Raw genomic sequence first — 22,346 nt, forward strand, 5'->3', positions numbered from 1 at the left:
AAAGCAATTTCATCTGTGTGGGATGGAGGTTGGGCAGGAAGTTTAATGAAGCATGGTTTTCGAATTTCAAACATAGTTTGGAAAAGTATTAAAGTCCTAACACCCAGTAGGTGCCGGCAGCTAGAATGCATGAGTATGTCTTGAGCGAGACAGAAAGAGATACACCGAGAACTGGTGACGGGGTGTGTGTTGGGGGACTGAGTCAGGCTGGAGTGCCTTGCAGTAGAAAGTTGCCTGATTGTCCATGTGAGGATGTGCATTGGTGATCCCTGCAGCCCCTTAGTGTTTTGTTTTTAGCTTTTTTAATGTTTGTTTATTTTTGAGACAGCACTAGTGGGAGACGAGCAGAGAGAGAGGGAGTCACAGAATCCGCAGCAGGCTCCAGGCTCTGAGCTGTCAGCACAGAGCCCGACGCGGGGCTGGAACCCACGGACCGTGAGATCGTGACCTGAGCCGAAGTCAGACGCTCAACTGACTGAGCTGCCCAGGCGCCCCTGCGGCCCCTTAGTATTGGAAAGTCAAGAATGTAAATACTGACCGTGAGAAGAGTGTCCAGCTCTTTGTTAACGGAGAGAGCTTGGTAAACCAAAAAACCTCATTACTGCTCTGGAATGGAATTTTCCTTGTTTCCTAAAAGTAAAGAGTAGTCACAAGAGAAGTGAGCTCCCCGTTAGCTGGTCCAGATTGAATGAGTGCTCAGGTTACTCAGAGGGTGTGAACAGGCAAAGGGTGTGAGCTGACCGCTGGCAAGAGAGGAAAGGAGAGATCCCTTTTTCACGGTGACTGTGCTTACGTCATCTTCAGTGAAAAGAAAGCAAAAGCGTATGTGCGTTTTGATAAGAGCAGCCTGCCCACACACTAGGTTACGTGCGCAGTAAGTAGGGGAGTGTCAAGATGTTGACGGTTACTTTGGAGGAGGATTCCAGGTGCTGGGGGGGGTGCCTCGTTTGCTGTGCACATTGCCTCCAGCCAGCACGTGTTTCACAGTCCTCGAACAGAAGCCACATGCGAGGGCTTGTCCTCTGCCACCGGGCGCGCCCTGGGCCGCCTCCTGCGCCCGCTGGCTTTCCTGTGCAGGTGCATCATAGAGCCGCCCTTCCTGCCACCACTGCGTGTGACGTTTCAGAATCGAGGCGCCCTGGCACGCGCCTGGGTGAAGACGTCCCAAGGATGGGCTGGTTCGTTCTAGCACGTGCCCTGGCAAGGACCGGGCCTCTCGAGAGGAGCAGCCCGCCCGGCCGCAGTGGCACGGCCCCGTCTTGGGAGAAGATGCCTCACACCCTCGGTCAGGTTTTTATTTGGCCGTTTAGGTGCTAGAGCTACGTGAACACACGCCTAGGGAATTCCGAAGGGAGTCGGACCGCGGGGCCTTTTACCACCACGTTTCCGAAATGATTCTTTCCTGGGGAGTTTGTTCACACCTGTGTCCTTGCCACTTGCAAAAAGTGGGAAAGCACTTTAGCACGCGTGTTGGGCAGACTCACGGGGACGGCGCCCCGAACTCTGCTCTGAAATAGCGTGCTTACAGAGGTCGTTTTCAGTCACGTGAAGGTCTCCCACCCACGCTCCGGTCCCTCGGCAGCCCCCTCCCGGGGCAGTTCGGGTACCCTGCCCTACAAGACCGGGTTTGCGCCGCCTAGGTGGGTCTCGGCGCCGATCCGGCCTCTGCTCATCCTTCCCCGCCTGCACCCCACAGGCACCAGGTGGTTCGTAGTCGTCGCATGGCTGGGAGGGCGCAGTCGAAGAAAGCTTCTGGAGGTTAAGAAAACCATGTTTTAAAGTAGGGTGTGGTTTTATATTTACTCTGAATATTTGACTTTTCCATTTCCCTGAAAGTCTCCCTGAGTGTGGTATAAAATGGGGCATATGCGATTTTAATTTCCCTGTGATACTTATTTCATTGGGAAAGAGCTACCCATCAGTAGAACACCTTTTGTCTTAGGTATTTGGCCCCTGGCTTTGTGTGTGGCGAGGGCTCGTGAGCTTGTAATGAGTGGTTTCTGGTTGGGCTTTGAAAGAACAGTATGAGTGATTTTAGGCTAACGCTCAGCTTTCAGGTAACTCGTGCCCTCCTTCCAACAGTCCCGTGAGGGCAACAACACTCCCGTCACCCCTTCCACGGGTGAGGGGGTGCAGGGGCGCAGAGAGGCCGCCGGGCTGGGCACTCACGACGGTGGGCGGCAGCCTTACAGGTCTGCCTGGCAGGTGGCCCTGCCTCACCACCCCCCGGTTGCTTTAGGACAACATAGCTGCTCTTTGCCCACCTTGTGCGTCAAGCTGGTGGCTCTGATGTAGTGCGGCCAGATTGTGCGTACACAGGTCACCGTACACACGCCAGACATTTTGGTCATCAGGCAGTTAAATGACAACTTCTCAAAAGGAATTTTCTGCATCAGGGCTTGCAACAGAGTTTTGGGGAAAACCCCCTTCCTACGTCACTTTGCTACCCCCTTCCTACGTCACTTTGCTTCCTTATTCTGTGCTCTCAGGGCGGGGCAGCCTTCCTTTCTCACAGTCCCTTGGTGGGTCTGTTTGACCGGAGTCAGGGCCTGAGTGACACTTCGCCCATTTTGCTAATAACAATGTCTCCAGATGTTGCCAGATGCCCGTGGCAGGGGGCGGGTTATAGTCTCCCCCAGGTAAGAACTCCCACTCTGAATAACGCGTCCTACCGGCTGGCTGAAGAAATCCGGCTGAGGGTTCAGTCTTCATTTCACCAAGCACTTTGACGGCCACGGGGTGACACAGGTGACGTCCTGCCCGGGGATGCCCTTCCTTACCGGCCACTGGGCCTCCCAGAGCTCGAAGAGGCCCCTCTGCCCACACGCTGCCGGTGCCCTCTTGGGCCTGGGAGCTCCTTGTCTTGCTTAGAAGGTTGTTAACAGAAACTGAGCTCTTTGTCCTGGGAACAGACACACAGTTGAGATAAGCGGCCTTAATTACAGAACAAGCACAGGCGACAGGCTCCGCCTTGTAGAAACATTTTTGCCCAGATAACATTTTCCTTGCTGACTTCTGGTAAGTAAAATCCTCAGAATGTCTCCTGGTGGGAAGCCAGCGGCCTGGCCTCCGGTGGCAGTGCCGTCCGGACGGAGCGTGTTGACGGGGCTGTCCCCTCTGACTCCTTTCCCTCTCTCTCCAGGAAGGACCGCAGTGTGAAGTACCCCGAAGACCTTCCCATCACCCTTCCCAATCTGCTGAGGTTCATCCTGCATCACTCGGACCCGGCTTCTTCCCCTCGGAGCCGGGCTGATCCTCCCACCAAAGAGTGCGTTCGGAGCGAGGCCGTCTTCCAGCAGGGGCACATCTCCCACTTGGAGAGAGAGATCCGGAAGCTGAGGGCGGAGATCGGCGCCCTGCAGCGGGCGCAGGGGCAGGTGGAGGCCCAGCTCTCGAGCGCGCGCAGGGACGGGCACCGGCTGCTGCGGCAGAAGCAGAGCCTGGAGGCGCGGCACGGGCTGCTCCGGCTGCACAGCGAGCAGCTGCGGGCGCTGGCCGAGCGCAAGGCCCGCGAGCTCGAGGAGCTGGCCCGCAGGCTGCAGGAGCTGGCCGACGCCTCGCAGGACCTCCTCACGGAGAACGCGTGGCTCAAGATCCTGGTGGCCACCATGGGGCGGAAGCTGGAGGGCCGGGACGGAGCGGACGAGCTCGCTCCCCCGCGAGAGGCCCGCCCCGACCGCCCCGAGCCTTCAGGTCCCCCCCGGCTCCCGGGCAGCGCCCCTCCGCCTCCCAACGTCAGCTCCGCGCCGGCGTCCGAAAGGAGCGAGGAGAACAGGACAGGCTGACTTGTAAAACGACACGAAGAAATCCGAGGAGAAAGCTGTACGTTGGGAATATATTTATGCAAATTTTATTGAAATTTATTGTAAATAAAGATTTTCTCAGTGGTCTAGAAAATCACGTTGAGTGTCATTCAGCTTTTCTTGGAACAGGGATGACATCCCTCCGCTCATGGCACAGATTTGGTAGCTTTGAGACGGAAGCGGTAGCCCAGCCCGTTTGAAGATGTGGCTGAAACGTCGGTCGGCGTCTCTGCAGCTCAGCCACCGGGTTCCCTCCCCACCCCCCTGTTGCTTCTGTGAGGACTCGCGGGATGAAAGGCTGATTTCCTGACCGACCCGTTGGAAGACCTCAGCACAACAGTTGGGCTCCTGAGAGAGAACCGAATGAGAGGCCGTGACTAAGCCGTGTGGTTCGTGGCTCTGGCCTCCATGCTAAAAAAAAAAAAAAAAAAAAAAAGTAGCTGTCGATCCAGGAACAATGAGCGCTATTATGTGGTGGTTCTCGGCCTCTCCAGGCACTCCCAATGGCCCCACAGAGACCCCACCCCCACCCCCGCCACTGGTGCCCTGCCGTGCCTGTGACCGTGACATGACCGGGCACCCACCCACCGCCACGGCAGGGATGTCACCCCTGGCAACCGGGGCATCGTGGGATCTAGGACCCGCCAGGAGCGGAACCCAGGACAAAGTGGCGGTTCGTGGTTTCAAAACCCAAACCTCCCTGGGACCACCCCGGTCGGGGTCAGCCCCGGGGTCCTCGGCTCCCCAAGGGGACGCAACCTGGGCGTGTGCTGCTGGCTGGCTGCGGGAAGGAGAGGTAGAAAGCCTGGAAGTTCTGAAATGCGGGGAGGACGGATCAGACACCCCAACGCCTTCCACGTTTGTCTGGAGGGCCCTTCAGCAGAAGGCCAGCCATCTCCCTGATCTTCTGCCCAGCATCTTGGAACGAGCTGGCCCCCTCCGGCCCCCGGGGGCTCCGAGGGGGTCTTGCCTGACTTCTCAGGCTCGGCCATCCCCATTTAGGGGCCGACATCTCTCCTGGGCTAAATAAGGCCCAGCCGCCTGCCTTGCCCGGGCTCCTGGGTAGCCCCCTGGGGCATCTCATTCCTGCCTTCAGCTCACCCGGCTGAAGAGCTACCCTCCTCCCTCCCCCCGAGCTGATGCTTCACGTTTGATCCCCAGTTTAAGTGCTGCCAAAATGAAGTGTTCCCTAAGCTCCTTCCTTGGGGGTTCCAGAAAGTAGATGAGTTCAACATGCTTTGTTGAGGAGACTTGGTGAGGCCAGAGGAGCCTCGGCCAGCCTGAGCAGGAGGCCAGAGCTTGGGAGGGGGAAAGGGTGGGCTGGGAGTGGGGTGGAAGCCGCCGAGGGCCAGGGCTCCCAGGTGAAGCCCGGGCCGGCCCCCAGTTTACTACGAAGGATGCCTACACAAGCCACGTTTTAATCACCATAGCTGAGGATGTGCTTCGGGATTGGGATTCACAATCTTAGCGAGTTCACCCAAGTGGGACGCCTTGGGGATGCAGGCTTTGGGGGCGCCGGCCCCACCGAGACAGCCACCAACTCATCTTCGTGGAAACCCAGTCCTGAACCTGACACTCACTCTACCACCCCCCCCCCGCACCCTCCCCCAGGCGCCCTGTACCAGGGGGCCATCAGGCAGGTGATGTGCTCACAACCCTGGGCCGCACTCGGGGACTCTCCGAGCCAGGTCGGGGTACTCTCCCAGGTGGCCCACCAAGGAAGGAGGGGCCCGGGACCCAGCAGGGTGGGTGGTACTCTGAGAAGAAAGGAAACTAATGTGTGAACGGGGGAGGGAAAAACCCCTCGAACCTCCCCCCCCACCCTCCAGTGCAGAAAATACTAAATACAACAAACAAAAAAGCACGAGTTCCTCTTTCCCCGGGCCAGCTGGTTTCAGATGAAGGTCGGGGCCACGGGCTCTGGTGTTTCCAGCGAAGCCTGTGCTAAGTGATGCCGGGGAGGGGACAGCACGGGGTGGGGGCAGGAGGGAGAGCGTTCGGCCTGCTCGAGAAACTGCTCCGCCGCCAGGCCGCCCGGCAGCCCTCGGGACGCGTGCCCTGACACGTCCTTCACCGGCTCGCCAGCGGCAGCGGCCTCCTTGCAGTAACTCCGCTCTCAACAGGAACTGGTCTCCGGCGACCGAAGCAGGGGCGTGTGGTTCCTCCATCCGTTGCCAGCCAAGCAGAAATCCCCACAGCACCCCAGCTGCTGAGCCACGACACTGAGAACGGACGGGTCACGTCCTCTGCCTGCACACGCCCGTGTGGAGACCCCTGCGCCGTGCACCGCGGGCCCTCCCGTGTCCCAGGCCCCCGCCCCCGGCGGAGCCTTGCGTCGGCTCATCATCGCTACGGTCGGTCCCACGTGCTCTACACGGGATCGTTAAAAATCAGCAAACGAGGCTCTAAGCACATGCTTCCGGGGCCTATTTACACTTCGGAGGGTTGTGAGTCCCCGCGTTACAGAAGTAGCTCCGTCCGGAACAGGCTCAGCTAAACATTCAAGTAACAAGAGCGCTACGGGGTCGAGAGCCCCGGCGAGGTCAGGCCTGCCCACTGCCTGCAATGGGCAGTCCCACCAGGAGGCCGAGGGGACGCCCGGGGCCACCGGGTCCTGGCTCAGGACGGCCAGGACGTCGGGAGTCCGTGCATGCGGTGACGAAGCCCGGCGAGGCCGTGCCAGCAAGCGTCAGCCCCACCTCTCAGCGGCCCCCGCCCGCAAGCGGGCCTGGGGGCCTCGGCATCCCGGCTCAGCCGTGGACTTCTGGGCCGCTGGGGGTCAGCTTGGCCTTCCTCTCCACGCACGGTCCCTTGGCGGAGTACTGCACCAGCAGGAAGGGCTCCTTGGTCTCGCCATCCCCCACGATGCTCTCCTCGTCTTCCGACTGGCTGATGCGCTGCAGCCGCAGGTAGCACCAGCAGCCCAGGATCAAGGCCCCCAGGGCCGCGATGGCGATGAGGATGACGATGACCGTGACCACGCCCGTGGTGGGGCTGTGGTCCATAATAGACATGGTCAGCGCCTGGGGACGCTTCCGCGGGAGGAAGCTCGCAGGGCGGTCGGCTCAGCGAGGCTGGAACTCAGGCTGGACGCAAGGGCCCTGGAAGACAAAGCAGGGGTGAGGCGCCGGAGGGACCCTGACAGCTCACGGGCTCGGAGGGGGGGGGGGACGGGGGCTCTCCCACGGGGTCTCTCTGTAATCAGATCTCAGGCCTGACCACCCTGCCGTCATCCCAGTGAAAGACACTGGGAAATGACATCAGTCCCTCTCTCAAACAGGCGGCATGGGGAAGTCACCCAGTCTTCTGGAACACCTGGGAGAGGGAGCTGCAGCCGGCCTGGGAAGAGCCGGAAGCAGCCCGGTCCTGGACCGTGGAGGCACTCAGGACGGCTCTGGGGAGGGCAGGGAAGGGCGGGACAGAGCGGACCCCACAGGCTCCAAGCTCAGCAGCAGGCACAGGACCCAGACTGCACACGGGTCAGTACACAGTGCCCGTCACTACAGATGCATCAGGGCCACGCCAGGGACACAGGGGACCTGGTGTCCGGATGCTATGTTGGGCGGGGTGGGTGAGACCCAGGGAGGCGAGGCGGAGGCTGAGCTGGCAAGAGGGGCCGGCCCTGGGGGAGGAGCGTTCCTGGCAGGGGACTGGCGTCTTTGAAGGCTTTGAGGCAGGAGAGGGCCTGCTGCTGAGAGGGCGCAGGAGCCGCAGGCGGTGGGCAGCTGGACCCGAAGCGTCAGCTGGTGCCGGTGGGCGGCCGGACCACGTCTGGCCGCTGCAGGCTCAGACCAGCCCCTCCGCCTCGCGGGGCCTCGGGATCCTCCTCTGTTAACGGGGCTGGGGACTGGCACAGGCGGCCGGCAGCGGGAGGCACAGCACCTACAAAACACCCAGACTCTTCCAGTGATGGTGGGCGAGGCTGGAGGTGCTGAAGCCAGCGGGCTCCCCTGGGTCCCAAGACCCTGCACTTTCTGGCTTCTCCTCCTCACCGTACACGAACCAAATGACAGTGACTCGCACCCGACTGGTGTGAGGGTGGGGAAAAGCCCGCGCCCGCCGGGCACGCGGTAAGAGCCAGCTGCAGGATCCATTTCTCTGGTAAGAGGGACGTCAACACAAGGACGCAGCACTGGACGGGGAGGTTTTCCCTCCAGACAGGATGGAACTTGACGTCCTTGAGCAATCACCGCCTTAATTAGAAATGGTTCTCACCCACACCAGGGAGACTCCCCGCCCGCCCAAGGCCAGGCTAGCCTGAAGGTCAGAGGCAGCTAAGTCCACGCCCCTGGGGTCTGTCCTGGGACCGGGGCCCCCCGAGTACGGCCCTGCCACCGGTGCTCACGTTTGCAGAGGCGTCCTGGGCAGGGGGGGTGGCACTGTCCCTGCAGTCTGCCCCCTTCTTCCCACCTGCAGGGTCAGGCTGCTGTGGTCATGGTCAACAGGCTCCCTGGCCCACCTGTACGGGTCCACTGTAGCCAATGCCCGGTCCCCCAGAGGAAAAGCCCCGAGTCCTTACAGTGACGTACAGGGCCTGACGGGACGCATCCCTACCTGCTGCTTCTCCCTAGCCACAGTGACCCCACCGCCTCTGACCTCCAGGCCTTTGGCCCCGCAGGTCCTCCTCTGCCCCAACGCTCTGCTCCCCTCACCCTTGTCCAGTGGCTCTCAGCTGGGGCGACTGTGCCTCCCAAGGGACATTTGGCAATGTCTGGAGACATTTTCGCCGTCACCACTGGCTGTGGGGGTGCTATTGCTATGGAGTGGGCAGAGGCCAAGGATGTGCTAAACATCCCACAGTGCCCTCCACGAACAGAGATCGGGCCCCAAACATCAACAGTGTGGATGGAGGGTGAGAAGCCCTGATGCTGTTGACGCCAGCTCGGGGGGTGGGGGGGACGCCTTCCAGGCTCCACAGTCCAGCGGGGAGAGTCCAGGAGGGTCTCCCTGTTCTACAACTGCACCTGCTCTCCCCATCCCCCCTGCCCACCACTCCCTCCAGGGCGCTTGCTTCAGTGCGCAACCCTGGCTCCCACAGCACGGCCATCTGGTTAGCACTCGCCTCCCCCATTGGGCTGTGTGCTCCAGGAGGGGCCCTGCACACTTCTGTGCTGCCAAGTGCACAGGCTTATCCTGGCTTGTTCCCCGTCCTCGGCAGGGCTGCCATCGGCTCCCACAAGCCCTCTCAGCCTGTCCCCCCAGGCCTCCAGACGGGACAGGTAGCCCCCCGCCCCCTCTGCACACCCCGAGACGGCCTGCCAGCTGGGCCGGGGAACCTGTCCCCACCCCCAGGCTCTCCTCCTGCTAGGGAGGACAACCCACGTGCCTCGTCCCTCTCCCCGGACCTCTTGTGTCCAGGGCCTGCTGGGGTACCTGCCTTCCCACCAGGCCCCCGGACAGGAAGACAGCGCGGTGTATCAATTCGGAAGGGGAAGTGTGTGTGTATTTGGGGAGTGGGGGTGGTTTGGGGGCAGGAAGTGGGAAATCAAACAGTGGCAGCAAGATGGAGGGTGGGGGGACCCCAGGGGCCGAACCTGCCAGGGGGCCTAGGAGGCACCTACAAGTCCAGGGGGAAGCCAAGTGGCCCCTGGACTGATGAGGAAACGGAGACAGCAGCAGCCCCAGTTTAAAGAGACCCTTCGAGAGCAGTGGTGACCTCCAAGCCGTGTCTGCTGCACCTGCCCCAGGCCAGGAGGACTGGGCAGAGCCAGGTATGGGCGTCTCCCCGCCATGAGCATAGAGCCGGGTGACCAGGCCATGGTCATGACCGGCCTGTGCTCCCTGGCACCCCCCCGGAATGCGTTTGCTTATTCCCTCATTCACTCGGCAACATTTCCTGGGAACTGATTAAAAAACAAAAAATCTCACCACGTCATCTGCTGCTCAGAATCCTCCCTGGCATCAGCAGAGAATCAAAAACCCCTGCCCCCCCCTCCCCCCCGCCTTCCCACCTCAAGGCCTCTGAACTTTCTGTTCCTTGTGCCTGGAATGTTCTTCCTGGATTGTCCCATGACTGGCCCCTTCCTTTTATATGGGACTTCCTCTGCAGGTGCCTCTGGGAAGATATCTTCCCAGACCACCCTGGCTCCAGATGCCCCGCCGCCCCACGCCTGCCACCGCCTTGCACAACTTTGTGTTATTCCCTAGGGCTCCCTGCTACCTGAAGTTCTCTCGGGTCAGAGAACGTGCCACCTTGGCGGACTCTGAGTCTGTAAGCAGAGGACGTTGTCCATCTTGCCCACGGCTGATCCCCAGCCCTATTCTCAGCACACAGCAGGCGCTCAATAAATGTCTGCTGAGAGTTCCGAGCCTGGGGACAGAGTGATGAGATAGAGGGGCCCCTGCCCTCATGGGGATCATGGTCAGCAGCACCACCCCCCCCCCCCGAGCCGGCTCTCCAACCCAAAGCCACTACTGGGACCCTACGCGTGGGTCCCCGCACCTGTCCCAACCGACTCCTGCCAGAGGCTGGCAGCCTCAGAGCGAGGGCAGAGGCATCGTGTGCAGGTGGATCCACAGCAGGCCTGAGCCCATGAAGGGCAGCTGCCTCCACGTGCTGGGGGGCAGGGAGAGGAGGGGGCCACCGAGAATCAGAGCCCAGAGGAAACGTGAAGCATGAGGGTGGCTGGCTGGTTCCCCCTGCACCCCCTTTGGCCCGGGCTGGACCCCACCTCTCCTGGACTTCCCTCATGCCCTTCTGAACCAAAGTAGCTCCTGCAATCAGCAGACGCCTCACCCTGATCCAGGAAAGCCCACGGGGTGGGATCAGGAGGGCCACAGCTTGGGCCGAGTGGATGCCCGGGATGGCGTGTGGGAGACCCGGACCCCTGAGAACGATCATCAAGGAGTTAACATTCATTCCATATGTTTAATCCTCCTAATGACCCTGCTCACCGGTCTCAACCCCCCCTTTACAGATAAGGAAACTGAGGCACAGAGAGTTTGAGTGGATTGCTCAAGAGTGAAGAGCCAGAAAGCAGGATGTGCCCCCAGAAGAGGAAGCCCAGGCGACCAAAGGAAGGGGTCTTCCAAATGCAGAGGATGGGGCCAGACTGGTGAGGGGGTGGGGGCGGGGGGTGGGCAACAGAACATACTCCCTCGTCCCCCACCTCAGCAGCACGTCCTCACGAGCTCCCTCGGTCAGGACAAAGGTCAGCACTGGAAACCTGAGGCCATCTGGATTCCCTGGAACATACAGGACCAACCCTCCACCCTCCCACTCTGCGGACCCCCGGCCCTGCCTCCCTCGACCAGGGTGGCCTGTCCCTCAGGTCTCCCCCACAGCTCCTGCAAAAACAGGCTCTGAAGCCCCGCCTCCCAGTCTACTGAGGCCGCCCCCCTGAGCCCCCCATTCCCTGCCCCCTCCGCCCACCAGCAGGTTCAAAAGGACAGTCCCCACCTCGGCCACCAGCAAGCTGAGGGCAGATGCCTTTCACTGTCCTGCTCTCCCTCAAAGGCCCACAACTTAGGTCTTCCCCAATGTAGCACTGGGGTCCACTTACCTGCCTCTTCATGGGACCCCAAAACGGAGCCTTAACCCCAGTCCACGGGTGACCTTACACACTCAGGCCCAGGGGGGCCACGGCTAGCAACAGGATTCACACCCCCACCTCCCCCGCCGCCTTCCCCCCTCTACTGGGAGCTGTTCTGACCTAGCCACGCAAACTGCCCCGCATGGCCTCAGTTTCTCAGTGTGCAAAGTGGGAATGAGGCCCTGACCTCACCCCCCAGGCTGTGGGGAGGATGAACGGCGATAAGCAATGGGAACACGGAAGGGCCATGGGGCCATGGGGTTTGCGTGTCACCAGGCACCACGCCTTCCTGGTGCCACAGGGAGGACAGTGAGCCCTTGGGACCACCTCCGCCTCCTGTCCCCAAGGACCTGCCTCCCAGGAGGGTACAGAGCCCGGTCCGGGCCTGTAACCACACACAGCCTCTTCCTCAAGGACACCTGCCACCTTCTCGCTTAACTGGGCATATCACGAGTGTCACCCCGCCCAGCAGGACACCAGCTCGCCACCTCAACCCTGCAGCCTCCATCTCTGGGATGACCCTGCTTACATGGGCCCCTGTTTACAGTGCTTGTGGCACTGCCCCTAGGGGTTACGCCATGCCCCGCGACAACAAAGCCATCTATCTGCCAGGTGTGCCAAGAAACCAGACTCTGCCCCTTGGGGGGACCCCAGCTCACAAGCCAGAAACATTTCCTGCCTGGTTTTCCGATTAGGAACACAGGATTGCAGGGAGGACGCAGCCGAAACATCTACTCCGTGCCAGGCCCAAGCAGGCGCGGGGACCCAAGGATGCATCCCGTGAGGTTCCTGCACTCCAAAACCCAGGATCGAGAGCAGCAGGGATGCCGATGGGAAACTAACCATCACGGGGCTGTGCCCAGCCACGTAGCCAGTGTCCCCTCAGCCTCCGTCACCCACCCAACCATCCCCCAGCCCCCCCGAAGAGGAAGCTGGCACCAGAACCCCCTAGGTTCCCCGCGGGCAGAAGAGGAAGCTGGTACAGACTGAGCCGAGGGACTGCCCCAAGGTCAGTCTTGGTCTTGCGTGGCCCAGGCCTGAGGCTCATGCCCCCACCCTGTGAATCAGCCACTGGTCATTCTCACAGGGTCAGCCACTTGGCCCAACGACTCTGGCAATGACAGTAGATGCTGAACAAAAGTTGGCAATGATTACTTTGTGCTAGACGCTGAGATGCTGAACGCTTCACACGGATCAGCTCTCCTTTCAGCCTCAAAACAGCCCTAGTGTTATCACTATGCCCACTTTGCAGATAATCTGCGGCTCAGAGAAGTTCAGTCAATTGCCCAAGGTCACACAGCTCAGAAGTAGCCGCAGAGGGATTCAAACCCAGGCAATCTGCATCTGGAATCCCAGATTTCAACCCTAACAGGGAAGTATCATATTCTTGACCCCCACCTCCCCACTCCCCTGCCTCAGGCCCAGGTGAACCCCTGTCCCACCGGGGCAGGCAGAGTGAGGAGGGCTCGATGCTGGGGACACAGGGATGACAGGCGCCCGGCAGCTACCGCGTGCCTAGCGCGGTCGACGTGCAGGCGCGGTGCCAGACGAGCTCCACGCACCCTCTCATTTAACCCTGCCAGGCGACGCCATCTCCACCCCTCCACCAAGGAGCTGAGTGAGGCTAGAGGGACGAAGGGGCTCAGCCTACTGGGGGACAGCTGGAGGGGGAGAGACAGCTGGAGAAGCGACTCCAGTCTGCCCGCCCGGGGGGACGCGGGGGAGGGGGCCCACTATACCCAGTCATGCCCACGCCGCGCAGTCATTGCCGATGGAACCCGGCACCAAATGCTGCGGCCCGTCCTCAGTTTCCCCACCTGCGAAATGGGCGCCAGACGTTGCCAGCAGCCGCACTCCCACCCCTAACCCCCGGAGCCCGCCGGACCACCCTGGGGGATGCCAGGACGCCCGCCTTCTCCGTTAATTTTAAATATCCCGAGGAGCCCGGCGGCCGGCTTGGGGCGCGGAACTGCGGGCCGCGGTGGCGGGCACGCAATGGGGGTGCGGGGAAACACCCGCTCCCCGCAAAGCGGCCGCCGCCCCCCGCCGCCTCCTTTGTCCCGATCTCGCCGCAGCGCAGCGGACAAAGAACCCCCGCCCGCGGGCGCGGGCCCCCCGGAACAGACCCTCCGCCCCCCTCGCAGCCGCGCCCCCGCCCGGGCCGTCCCTCCCCCGCCGCGGCGACCCCCACCCCCACCCCCACCCCGGCCCGCGGCCAAGCCGCCCCTCGCGAGCCCCCAGCCCATTGGGGGCCGCCCCTTCCCCTCCCGCACGTCCCCGCCAGGTCCCAGCGCCCGACCCGTCGAGCTCCGCTCACCATGGCGCCGCCCGCAGCCCGGCCCGATCGCCCCGCGGCAGCCCCGCGGGCCCGGCTCCGCCCGCCAGCTAGCCCGGTCCGGCCGCCGCGCACCGTCGGGACGCTGGAGCCCCGCTCTGCGGCGGGCGGAGCATCTCCGGCTCCGCCCCTGCGGGAGGCGTGGCCCGCTGGGAGCGGCCAATGGAAGCCCGCGCTGGGACGGCGGGGCGGGGCGGACCGGGGCGGGGTCACGTGCGCGCGGGGCCGGGGCGGCCCGGGAGGGGCGGGGGCTGAGCGCAGCTGGCAGCCCTGGGGGCGGGGGCCGGGGGCCGGGGGCGGGGGCGGGGGGCGGGCTCGGCCTCGGCGCGCGCGGATTGGGCGCCTGGGGCTGTGCGGGACGCCGGCGGCGGCTCTCCCTCCAGCGCCCCGACGCTGCCCCTATTCCCGCCCACTCACGGAGAGGGAAACTGAGGCGCGCCGCAGGTAAGGGTGTAGCCTGGAAACGGGGAGCGGCGGAACCCCGGGCCGGGGCAGCAGAGAGGCGGGACCTTGGAGTTGAACCTGCTAGTCTGGGGAAGGAGCAGGTCATTCACTCGTCCCTTCATTCGTTCACTCATTCATTCATTCATCGTTCATGCTTCCGTTGCCCCCACACTACGGAACACCCACGGGTGCCGGGCTCGCCGGTGGCCACGCGAACAGACACGAACACGACAGACAACGCCCCTGCCCGCACGGAGCTCTCATTCAGGTGCGGGCTGAGGCCGCGGGGCATTTGGCCGCTTGTAGTCGCGGAATTTAACGTACGAACCCTAGGATTAGCCCCCACCAGGTGCCACGACCTGTACTAACCGCTCAACACACTTCTTCCACCCGACCTGGGACGGAAGAACCAACCCAGGCTCCAAAGTACTGAAGTACCCCCAGCCCTCTCGTGATAGAGGTGGGATTCGAGGCCGGGCCTTGTCTGCCTGTAAACCCCCAGGTGCCAGTTAGTAATCTCCATTTGTCCACCCAAAAAGGCCGTCCAGCGAGATGACACTCCCTTTGTGGCCAGCTGGGGCCTACAGGAGAGGTGAGAGTGGGTCCTCCAAAGCCTCTGTGGCCCAAGTTTCCAGGGCCCCTCGGTTTGGAAGGCAGGAGGGGGGCAGGGGGAGCCCCTCATCCTGGGAGCTGGAAGACTTGTCTGCTGTAACAGTCTTTCCCAGCCTCCAGCAAAGCCTCTGGGAGAAGATGGGAGGACCCCGCTCACCAGGCGTGGTGGCCAAGCCCTCCTTACTCCCCCCACTCCAGCACAGCTGGCCTCTTTCCAGGTTTGCACGCACCCGGCTGTTTCCCCGCTCTGGGCCTTTGGCAGTGCTCTTTCCTCCTGCTGCAGCATTCTTGCCCTTCACCTTCCAGATCTCCACAGCGGTCCCCTTCATTATTCTCCCTGGTCTGTCTCTCCCCCTCAGGACTGGGTCTGTCCTTTGCGTTGCCAAGTCTGCAGAATCGCACCTGGCACCCAGTAGGTGCCGAATATGGGGATGATGCGTGAATGAATGAATGAATGAACGATCACGCTGCAGAATTCCGGGCCTGGCCCCACTACACCCTAGCCCAGGAGATCCAGATGGTGAACTGGGGGTGGGGGGGGCGGGTGGCTGGAGGGGGTGTAATTAAGCGGGATCAGGGGACAGAGAGGCACAGGGAAGCCCAGCTCGAGGTCAGGTGCCCCTGAGGCCAGATCAAGCATCTCAGAGCAGCTCCTGGCCCCTGCCCAGAGGAGCCACACCTGGGCCCAGAGCAGGAGGAAACAGGTTCTTCCTAAGGAGCCAGTTCTAGCGGGTCTGGACAGCCCCATCCTTAGTTGGCAAAGACCTCATTAGGGGTGAGGACCTGGCAGGGGTGAGCTCAGAACCCCAGTGCCAGGACTGGCAGATGAGTGAGGAGGCCAGGGACACTCTGGGGAGAAAGATTCTGGGAAAATGCCCCATGACTTAAAAGTTGAGAGACCGCTGGGTTCAAATCCAGCCTTTCCTGCTGGCTAGCTTTGGAAAAGCAGCCTAGCCTCTCTGTCCTTCATGTGAAAATGGGGGTGGGAGTTAGGTCACCATCACAAGGTCATTGTGAGCCCGTCAAATGCTTGGTTCCGATGCAGAGGAAGCAATCCTACCCATTCACTCTTACAAAAAATTTTTTTAATGTTTATTTTAGAGAGACAGAGAGAGAGCATGAGCAGAGGAGGGTGAGAGAGAGAGGGAGACACAGAATCTGAAGCAGCTTCAGGCTTTGAGCTGTTGGCACAGAGCCCGATGTGGGGCACGAACTCACAAACTGAGATCATGACCTGAGCTGAAGTCGGAGGCTCAACCAACTGAGCCACGTGGGCGCCCCGGCTCTTAACATTAGTAACAGGGGCAGACAGGTGTAGAGTGAACTTGGGCTTCACCATGTGGAATTGGGGCAAGTCACCGCACCTCTCTGAGCCTCAGGCTTCTCCTCTTCACAGGGGGTCCCATGAAACCCACCCGTGGGAATGCTCAGAGGTGGGGGGCTGGTCGTAGGCGACCTGGGACCAGGCTTCCTCTTGTCCAGAGTGAGTTGTTTCAATAACAAGAACACGAGTAACAGTAGCAACAGACAGCAAGCACCACATATGCATAAGCACATTTTAACTCCATTTGAGGGATGGGGAAACTGAGGCACAGAAATCACCTGGAAGTCGTGATAAAATGCATATTCTGACTCAGTAGGTCTGGGCTGAAGTTCTGCTTTTCTCACAAGCGCCCAGGGGGTAGTGATGGTTTGTGAACTGTGCTTGGAGCAGTGAGAGGTGAGGCCCTTGGCTAGAGGTCACACAAGTGGGGGGCCCCCCCGAGCCTGTTTCGTCCTCACATCGTAGGCTGCCGAGTGCCCTTAACCGTGGCTGTAACTTCCTGCCTGGCCCCGGCCTTCTCCCCTACAGAGAAGAAGCAGGAAGCGTAGGTCCCCTCCCCAAGCCCATTTCCTCTGTCAGGGCCCCTGCCACCTTCCTCCAGGGTGACATCTGGCCCTTAGAACCTCCCAGCCCCCAGCATCTCCCAGGGGGGTCCTCTCTGTTGATGGCGTGGAGCTTCTCAGATGCTCATTAGCCAGGAAGATAATTAAGGGCGAGCGATGAGTTCACCCTGGCTCCCTGGGGCTTGCTGAGACCCAGCTGGGCCTGCCCTGTGCCAGCCTGGCCCTGTGCCCGCTTCCCTGGGGTGCTGGAGGGGCCGGAACCAGGGAGGGGCTTTCTGGGGAGCAGAGAGGTGTCAGCCAGCTGACTCCAGCTGGGCTTCCCTGCTGAGCCACAGCTATCAGGCTGGGTCTCCTCCCACAGGCCTAAATACAACTGGAAACGGCTGGGCCTTCGGGCCGTTTCCCAAAGGGAAAGGTGACCCATTGGTGGGGTCTGCAGGGTGGGGTTAGGTAGGGCACAGAGAAGCCGTCACGTAGCTCTGAATCACACGGCGATTGTCTGGTTCAAGGGGAAGAAGCTTCACCTCCCGTTACGCAGCTGTAACATCCCCTGAAGGCTGGCTCAGCCCCTTGTCACCTGGAGAGAGCAGACCCTGGGCTCAGAATCTTGCTCTGTCTACACCCTTGACCTAGAACGTGATAGCGTGTCGTTCTCTGCCTATGTATGTTTGCAGTTACTTTCTGTTTGTGGCACAGGTATTGCTTTGCCATTGATGATAGTGATATACCCATAGCTTATTACATCACCCTAATATTTAGTGGGGTGTGAAGAGTGAGTCACCTTGAAGCAGAATGTAACGCAAGATAAGTGTAGAGGTGACACGGGAACAGGGAAGCAAGGGGACGGTGGCAGATGGTTGGATGAGGTGGGGAACCTGTCCGGCCGGCCAGAACTCAGGTTAGGAACCCCAGGTGCACAGAATTGCGGGCACATCATAATCCGGATCATGGTGTATTCTCTTTGGTCCTTGCAGGACCTGCTCTCGCTTTCTTGAATATTTTTTAAGGGTTTATTTATTTTTGAGAGAGAGAAATAGAGTGCACGAGCAGGGAGGGGCAGAGAGACGGGGAGCCAGAACCCGAAGTAGGCTCCAGGCTCCGAGCTGTCAGCACAGAGCCCGGCGCGGGGCTGAACCCACAAACCGTGAGATCACAACCTGAGCTGAAGTTGGATGCTTAACCGACTGAGCTACCCAAGCCCCCTTAAAAATTGCCATAATTATTTTAGTCACATACTATGCCCGTCCATCAAAAGCTAGGACCCTAACAATGGCCAACATCTAATCCCGAGGCAGCCCTTCCATCCCTGCCTTGTATCCTGTCTGTCTCTCAGCCTGCTTTCCCTTTTGATTGGTTTTATCATACCCACATCCTAAAAAATATACAGGCACACGGTGGAGATATTGTCGATTTTTTCCAGACCGACGTAGTAAAGCAAATGCCGCAACAAAGCAAGTCAGATGCATTTTTTTTGGCTTCCCAGGGCATGTAAGAGTTATGTCTACACCACACTGGAGCCTATTAGGTGCGCAATAATATTAGGTCTAAAAAAACGATGCACATGCCTTTAGCAATCCTAAAAACACACTAGCCATCGTCTGAGCTTTAGTACGTCATAACCTTTCTGCTGGTGGAGGGTCTTGCCTCGATATTGATGGCTGGTGGCTGCTGAAGGTGGGGGTGGTGGCTCTGGTAGTTTCTTAAAATGAGACAACAGTGAAGTTTGCCGCATCGATGGCTTTCCTTTCAAGAACAATTTCTCTGTAGCACGTGACGCTCCTCGCGAGCATGTCACCCACAGTGTAGAGCTTCTGTCCAAACTGGAGTCAGTCCTCCAAACCCCGCTGCTCCTTCCTCCACTCGGTCTCTGGAATGTTCTCGATCCCTTGTTGTCGTTTCAACCATCTGCACGGCATCTTCACCAGGAGTAGATTCCATCTCAAGGAACCCCTTTCTTTGCTCCTTCATAGGAAGCAGCTCCTCGTCCGTTAAGGTTTTATCATGACACTGCCGCAATCCAAATAGAACAATAATGAAAAGGTGCGGAACATTGCAAGAATTACCAGAATGTGGCACAGAGACACAGAGCGAGCAGATGCTGTTGGGGAAAAAGGCACCCATAGACTTGCTCAGCACAGGGTTGCCACGAACTTTCAGTTTGTAAAAAAAAAAACCACAGTGTCCGTGATGCACAGTGAAGCGAAGCGTGACAAAACAAGTTCTCCCTGTGTTTTTATTTTTAGTTTCTTCTCGCTAACTTTATTAGAAGAGTGTATTAGCTTCTTGGGGCCGCTGGGATGCATAACCACAAACCTGGCGGCTTAAGACCATAGAAATTTATTCTCTCTCAGCCCAAGAGGCCAGAGATCTGATATCAAGGTGTCGGCAGGGCCGTGCTCCCTCTGAAGGTTCCAGGGAAGGATCTGTTGTTCCCTGTCGCTCCTGGTGGCTGGTGGCCAGGCTTGGCAGTCCTTGGCCTGTGGACGCGTCACCCCAGTCTCTGCCACCGTTGTCACAAGTCATCTCCCCTGTGTGTCATTGTCTCTCCCACCCCCCCCCAACATTATTGAAGAGTAATCGACAAATATAACTATATATTTAAAGGGTACAGGGATGCCTGGGTGGCTCAGTCGGTTGAGCGTCCGACTTCGGCTCAGGTCATGATCTCTCATTTCGTGAGTTCAAACCCCGCATTGGGCTCTGTGCTGACAGTTCAGAGCCTGAGCTTGCTTTGAATTCTGTGTCACCCTCTGTCTTTGCTCCTCCCCCACTCTCTCAAACATAAGTAAACATTAAAAAAAATTTTAAGTATACAATATGATGATTTGATAACACATACACATTATGTATCAAGATAATTATATCGTGATGCTGAACATCCTTCTCAACCATGCATATACATAGTATATCAAGGTAATCGACACACCCGACCCCTCACATTCTTGCCTCTGTGTGTGTGTGTGTGTGTGTGTGTGTGCACGTGTGTGTCCCACACCTTCTTCATCCATGCATCCGTTGATGGACATTAAAGGTTGTCTCCATGTCTTGGATCTTGTGAATATCGCTGCAGAGACATAAGGGTACAGGTGTTTCTTCAAGGTCTTGATTTCCTTTCCTTCAGATCTATACCCAGAAGTGGGCTTGCTGGATCGTAGGGTAGTTCTACTTTTGATATTTTGAGGAGCGTCCATACTGTTTTCCCTCCTGGCTGCACCAGTTTCCATTCTCACCCGCAGTGCACCAAGGCTCCCCTTCCCCACTTCCTCCCCAACACTTGTCTCTTGTCTTTGTGATGACAGCCATGCTAACGGATATGAGGCGGTATCACCTCGTGGTTTGGATTTGCGTTTCCCTGGTGGTGAGTGATGTTGGGCACCTTTTCATCTACCTGTTGGCCATTCATGTATCTTCTTCGGGAAGATGTCTGTTCAGGTCCTTAGCCCATTTTTTCATCGGATTGTTTCCTGTTTTGGCTATTGAGTTGTATCAGCTCTTTATGTATTTGGGATCCCACTCTGTAGATTGCCTCATCGCTTCATGGATGGTTTCCTTTGCTTTTCATAAGCTCTTTGGTTTTATATCGTCCCACTTGTTTGTTTTAGCTTTTGTTGCCTGTGCTTTTGGTATCTTATATAAGAAATCATTGCCAAGACTAACGTTAAGACTAACATCAATGTTTTCTTCTAGAAGTTTTATGAGTTGGGGTCTTACGTGTAAGTCTTTGATCCATTTTGAGTTAATTGTTATGAGTGATATAAGACAGGGGTCTGGTTTCATACTTTTGCAAGTGGATATCCAGTTTTCCCAATACCACTTATTGAAGAGACTTATTTTGCACCTCTGTGTGTTCTTGGTACGCTTGTCAAAAAAATTAGTCGACCACGTATGGGTGAGGCCCATTCTAACCCAGTATGACCTCATCTAAACTTAATTAGTCACATCTGCAAAGACCCTGTTTCCAAATAAGTTCATATTTACAGGTTCCAAGGATTAGGACTTGAGTATGTTTTGGAGGAGGGGGAACACAATTCAATCCACAACAAAGGGCATCCAGGCCACCAAAAAATGGTATCAGGGCATATGAATCTTCTGGGACTTAGTTTCTTTATGGAATAGTATGTAGCTAGGATTGACCCATAATAGTTCACTTGTTTTAGCTGTTCTGTCCTAGTCCACCAGGTCACTGGACCCCTGATCCATCACCTCTCCTGTGGATGGCCTTTTGGGCCGTGTCCCATTTGGGTCGTGTCCCACTTGTTTTTTTTGGGTTTTTTTTTTTTAATTTTTTTTTTTTTTTTGCTGTTTATTTATTTTTGAGAGAGAGGGGGAGACAGCACCAGCGGGGGAGGGGCAGAGAGAGAGGGAGACACAGAATCCGAAACAGGCTCTGGGCTCCGAGCTGTCAACACAGAGCCCGACGTGGGGCTCAAACCCACGAGCCGTGAGATCATGACCCGAGTCAAAGTTGGACACCTAACTGACTGAGCCACCCAGGCGTCCCTCAAGTGGTTGTACTAATTACATTCCTACCCTCAGCATGTGCCACCCATGTCCTTTCTGACACTTGGTATTTTTAGATTTGAAAATGTTTGCCAATTGAGTATAAAATTATTTCCAGTTGAGATCTTGATCTGTATTTCCTCGATCACTAATGATACAAAGCATCCTTCTCAACCCTACGGACTAAAACATCTTCACATATACTTTCTACTAAGGTTCTGCAGCTTTGTTTTAGACATTTGACTTCATCATCTGTCATCCTTCCCAACACTGAGTTCTAAAGGAGATTTACCTATAATTTCTATTAAAGACTTTTAAGTGTTTTTTGTTGATCGTTGGCATTAAGTCTTCAATCTAGAGTTGAGCTTTATATAGATGGTACGAGGTAGGGATTTGTCGTATAATCTCAGGGGCCTTTGTAGGGTAGCAGGTGTATTTGGGGAACAGTGGGACGGGACATTTGACTGGAACTCTGGAGTGTACTAGAAATCGCTCACCGGATTTTCTCAAATTCTGCTTTTTCAAATTCTGCTTCTCACATGGCCTGTCGCCTGTGAAATCTTAAGCTTCATGTCTGTGAGCCTCAGTTTCCTCATCTGTACGACAGTGCATACTGCTCTGGGTATGGAGATTATATGAGTTAAAATATGCAGAATGCTCCCCACGTTGCCTGGTACACAGCATAAGAACACTGACTAGCATTTATTGAGCACTTACTGTGTGCCAGCTCACTTGCCGAGTACTTGATATGTGCTATTAAGTCAGTGGGCCCCTGGCAACTCCATGAAATAGATGTTATTCCTTACCGTTTACAGATGAGGAAACTGAGTCTCAGTGGGGGTGAGTAAATCCTCTGAGGGCACACAGCTAGCATGCAGTAGAGGACTCGGACCCTGGCAGTCTGGCTGTAGACCCCCTCATCCATCACCACGACCCATCAAAGCCATTTCCCTTCCTTTCCTCCATAGTCCAGAGTCCAGCCCCTGGGCCTGGGGAGCGGAATGGCTGCCTCTCCAGGAGGAAGCATCTGAAGGTTGAAATGGAGGAGCGGTAGACAGTGAGGTTGACCCCCCTCCCCCGATTCCCCTGGGGCCCCTGCCTTTGACTCTGAACTCATGAGAGGCTGTTAGGGAAGTCCATCCAGCCTCTCCCTCCACAGGCCATAGACCAGATGAATCACGGGCCATAATGTTCCCCCAGGGTCATCCATTATTCACAGCTGCCACCCTGGGC

At 58.0% G+C, this 22,346-nt stretch overlaps 2 protein-coding genes and 1 long non-coding RNA gene across 7 annotated transcripts in view; 2 read left to right on the forward strand and 1 right to left on the reverse strand.

Moving 5' to 3' along the window:
• The window catches only part of TXNDC11 (thioredoxin domain containing 11), a 79,823-nt gene extending 75,923 nt beyond the window's left edge, over positions 1–3,900 (forward strand). For all 4 annotated transcript variants that reach the window (XM_045047714.1, XM_023246824.2, XM_019820950.2 and 1 more), the window contains one exon: positions 3,143–3,900. In XM_045047714.1, coding sequence (XP_044903649.1) covers positions 3,143–3,785 — 643 coding nt within the window. In that variant the 3' untranslated portion in view covers positions 3,786–3,900. The remainder of the gene's footprint in view (positions 1–3,142) is intronic.
• Positions 3,824–13,803, reverse strand: SNN (stannin). Of its 2 annotated transcripts, XR_002738950.2 has the most exons (3): positions 13,653–13,803; positions 6,503–6,904; positions 3,824–4,214 (listed from the first exon to the last, which is right to left on the reverse strand). XR_002738950.2 is itself a non-coding variant. In XM_023246825.2 (2 exons), the coding sequence occupies exon 2, from the start codon at positions 6,815–6,817 to the stop codon at positions 6,554–6,556; it is 264 nt and encodes an 87-aa protein (XP_023102593.1). In that variant the 5' UTR covers positions 6,818–6,904; positions 13,653–13,803; the 3' UTR covers positions 6,208–6,553. The 2 variants fall into 2 exon arrangements, 1 of the variants encoding a protein (XP_023102593.1); XM_023246825.2 differs by lacking the exon at positions 3,824–4,214 and having other exon boundaries at positions 6,208–6,904.
• Positions 13,804–13,986: 183 nt separating this feature from the next.
• LOC111558263 overlaps positions 13,987–22,346 on the forward strand; it is a 72,305-nt gene continuing 63,945 nt past the window's right edge. The window contains exon 1 of the long non-coding RNA XR_006590917.1: positions 13,987–14,114. This is a non-coding gene — a long non-coding RNA (uncharacterized LOC111558263). The remainder of the gene's footprint in view (positions 14,115–22,346) is intronic.

The sequence above is a fragment of the Felis catus genome, chromosome E3 (assembly GCF_018350175.1).
Source record: "Felis catus isolate Fca126 chromosome E3, F.catus_Fca126_mat1.0, whole genome shotgun sequence".
NCBI lineage: Eukaryota > Metazoa > Chordata > Mammalia > Carnivora > Felidae > Felis > Felis catus.

Excerpts from the sequence above, each read along its gene's own strand:
- SNN (XM_023246825.2), bottom strand. The coding sequence starts at position 6,817 with ATGTCTATTATGGACCACAGCCCCACCACGGGCGTGGTCACGGTCATC.